The sequence below is a fragment of the Cynocephalus volans genome, chromosome 1 (genome assembly GCF_027409185.1).
Source record: "Cynocephalus volans isolate mCynVol1 chromosome 1, mCynVol1.pri, whole genome shotgun sequence".
Taxonomy (NCBI): Eukaryota; Metazoa; Chordata; class Mammalia; order Dermoptera; family Cynocephalidae; genus Cynocephalus; species Cynocephalus volans.
Window position 1 is genome coordinate 144,896,806 of NC_084460.1, and position 3,679 is coordinate 144,900,484.

Sequence of the window (3,679 nt, forward strand, 5' to 3'; positions counted from 1 at the left end):
AAAATAAAGTCAAACTGACAAGAAGAAAGAATAAACAATTTGCCAATTATAGTTGGAAACTTCAATACCCTAGTTTTGATAATGGATAGAATAATTAGGAAGAAGATTAACAAAGAAATAGAAGATTTTAACTACACTGTAAACCAATTAGATCAAAGAGACGTCTCTAGAACATTCCACCGAAAGCAACAGAATATACATTTTTCTCAAGTTAACGTCGAACATTCTCCAGTAGAAACCATATGCCTAAGACACAAACCTCAAAAAACTCAAAAGCATAGAAATAATACAAAGTATGTTTTTACCACAATGGAATAAAACTAGAGATCGATAGCAGGAAAAAATCTGGGAAACTCACAAATATGTGGAAATAGGAACAATGGTTCAGAGAAAAAATAACAGGGGAAAGTATAAAATTCTTTGAGATGAATGGAAATGTGGCAACATACTTAAACTTATGGGATGCAAATAAAGCAGTGCTTAGTGGGAAATTTATAGTTGTAAAAACATGTTATAAAGAGAAAAAAAGATCTGAAATAAATAGTGTAAATGTTCATCTTTAAAAAATTACAGCCAACTAAACCCAAAGGAAAAGGAGAAAAATAATAAGTATTAGAGCAAAAATTAATAAAACAGAGAATAGGAAAGCAAAAGGGAAAATTAGTGAAACCAAAAGTTTGTTCCTTGAAAAAGATCAACAATATTGACAAGTTTTTAGTTAGATTCAAGACAGAAAGAGAGAAGATAAATTACTAAATTCAGAAATGAGAGGACATTACTATTGATCTTACAGAAATAAAATGGGTTATAAGAAATACTGTGAAAAATTGCATGCCAACAAGCAATATAACCTTGATGAAATGAACAAATTCTTAGAAAGACACAAGCTACCAAAACTGCTTCAAGAAGAAATAGGAGAAATCTGAATATACCTGTAACAAGTAAAGAAATTGAATTTGTAACTTTAAAAAACACTACCCAAACAAAAATGCCCAGGTCAGGAGGGTTTCACTGATGAATTCCACCAAAGATTTAAAGAGAATTAATACCAATTCTTTACAAGTGCTTTCAAAAAGTTGAAAAGGAAGGAACACTTCCCAACTCATTCAATGAGGCCATTATCACCCTGATATCAAAACCAGATAAAGATATAACAAGGAAAGAAAACTACAGACCAATATGTGTTATGAATATAGATACAAAATACTAAAAAAAAAACACCCCAAAACTAGTAAAGCAAATATAGCAACACATAAAAATAATTATACACCATAATCAAGTAGGATTTTTCCCCTAAGGAATGCAGTGCAAAGTTGATTTAACATTTAAAAACAATTAATATAACACACCACTTCAATAGAATAAAGAGCGAAAACCATGCGATCATTTCAAAAGAGACAGGAATAGTATTTGGCAAAATTCAAGACCCCTTTGTGATAAAAACACTAAACAAACTAGAAACAAGAAAACTTCCTCAATGTGATAAAGCACGGTTATAAAAAAAATTCATAGCTAATGTGATAACAGTGGTAAAAGACTAAAAGCTTTTCTTTTAAGATCAGAAATAAGAAAAGGATGTCTGCTCTTGCCACTTTGACTCAAAATTATTCTGAAGGTCCTAGTCAGGGTTAGGCAAAAAGTATGGAGTAACAGGCATGAAGATTGAACATGAAAAAGCAAAAGAAATCTCTTTTTTTGCAGATGCCATAATCTTGCTTGTAGAAAATCCTAAAGAGGCAACTAAAAAACTATTAGAATTAATAAACATGTTTGGTAGAGTTGCAGCATACAAGATCAATATCCGTTAATCAATTGTGTTTCATACCTTTGCAATAAAGAAACTGAAAGTGAAATTAAGAAAACCAATTTCACTTTCCCTAGCATCAAAAACAAGTGGTGGACTAATGGGTACAAAACTGTGCTATCTACCCTAAGTGAATCAATGTGCAGTGTTTGCATATATTGAAAAAACACACTATACTCCACAAATATGTACAAATAAATGTTAAAATATTTTGAATAAAAAAGAAACTTAAAAAAAGAAGAAATACTTAGAAACAAATTAAACAAAAGAAAATTAACCTAAAGAGAAACCCTAGTTGAATTATGGAATGCACATTCCCAGCTATGTAGGCCCCTGTGGTCATCTGCATGCAGAGTTTCTTGGACATCATGGTGTGGTACTGCAGGGGGCTGCATATGGCCACATAGCGATCATAAGCCATTGCCGCCAGAAGAAAGCAGTCTGCAGTTTCAGCAAGACACAGAAAATAACATTGTGCCATACATTCATAAAGAGAAATAATTTTATCTACAGAAAAGAAGTTCTCTAACATCTTGGGGGTGATGGCACAGGAACAGCAGGAATCCATCAGAGCCAGGTTGCCCAGAAAGATGTACATTGGTGAGTGAAGGCGGCGTTCCATGTGAATCAACACCACCAAACCGAGATTACCCACCATGGTGATCAGATAGACGGCCAGAAACACCACAAACAGAAGGGTCTTCAGCTCTGGGTGGTCTGTAAATCCCATGAGGATACACTCAGTCGTCAAGGAGTGGTTGTCCTCAGTCATCTCTACATTGTCTGTTGAGATAGAAATGGACATATAAGATTCTAATTGAGAGCACATAATTTTACCTTAATTTTTTTCTTTTTACACAGGTAGAGGAGTTTCTTCTGCAAGTTTCCTCTGCTGTCTCTGGAATATAGCCACATGTACTTCTAGGGGAAATTCGTTCTCTTGAAGTGTCAGTCAGTGTCTATGAGCTCAAGCTGTGACCCTGAGGATTCTAAGGATATTTTGGATAATTCCAGGGAGGATGCTTAAAGTGGAAAAGTTTCCTCTTTATGCATTTATGCAAGGGTAGCATAAAAATCTAGGGTATGGTACCCATATTTCGTTCATTGTTTCATATATATATATGTCATGTATATATTTATAACATATATGTTTTTTATATTGTTTAATTCATATATATATATATATATATATATATTCTTTTTTGTTGTTGTTGTTCCCTACTGAGGAAACAGATTTTATAGATTCTTGCAGTGGAGTGGAGTGTTTCAAAACAGCATACTACAAATATGCCAAATTTATATCTCAGGGATTGCATAAAGATCATTAAGGATTAATAGGAGACTACTCATCTTTAAAGAAAATTACCTTGACAATTTAAAGAAATTAATATTCATTGATTATCACCTCTATTATCCCTTTTCCCAATGTCACACCCATTTTCACAAACACTGACTCTGTCCATGCTGTTATTATCATTGATAATTTTTCAAATATTTAAAGCCCTTCTATGTGTAAGGCAACATTCTCATATGATGCTGCTTAATTACGTTCTAACTAAAAGCCTCAGACCACACAGATTTCCATTTTCTGAATAGTGGAGAATTCTTATATACCCAACACAATCTAGATGTTTTTTCATGTGCCCGCACAATTTTTTTTTTTATTGTAAGCATTTTGTGGTTAGTTGTGACTTATACTTCTGTGAAAAGAGCTGTAAAATGCTATGGGGAAGAGGCAGTATAAATTACAATCCTAGCTCCACTCTGACGACCTGGGATAGGTAAAGTTCTCTTAAGTATTCTAACAATGATCCTTAGTGACCTCTTTGGTCTCTGCAAACTGAGACAGTTAATTTTGAAGATTAATCTAAAAAA

The 3,679-nt window shown here is 33.2% G+C and overlaps 1 protein-coding gene across 1 annotated transcript; it reads right to left on the reverse strand.

Moving 5' to 3' along the window:
- Positions 1-211: 211 nt before the first annotated feature.
- On the reverse strand, positions 212-2,576 carry LOC134391253 (olfactory receptor 5K4-like). Its single transcript, XM_063115302.1, has 2 exons — positions 2,069-2,576; positions 212-246 (listed from the first exon to the last, which is right to left on the reverse strand). The coding sequence occupies exons 1-2, from the start codon at positions 2,574-2,576 to the stop codon at positions 212-214; spliced, it is 543 nt and encodes a 180-aa protein (XP_062971372.1).
- Between the last annotated feature and the right edge of the window lie 1,103 nt (positions 2,577-3,679).

Bases quoted from the DNA above. Each gene is read 5' to 3' on its own strand.
- LOC134391253 (XM_063115302.1), bottom strand. From the start codon at position 2,576: ATGACTGAGGACAACCACTCCTTGACGACTGAGTGTATCCTCATGGGA. The intron at 247-2,068 runs GTTTAATTTGTT...TTTGTGTCTTAG, and splicing joins CTTTAGGTTAATTTTCTTTT to GCATATGGTTTCTACTGGAG.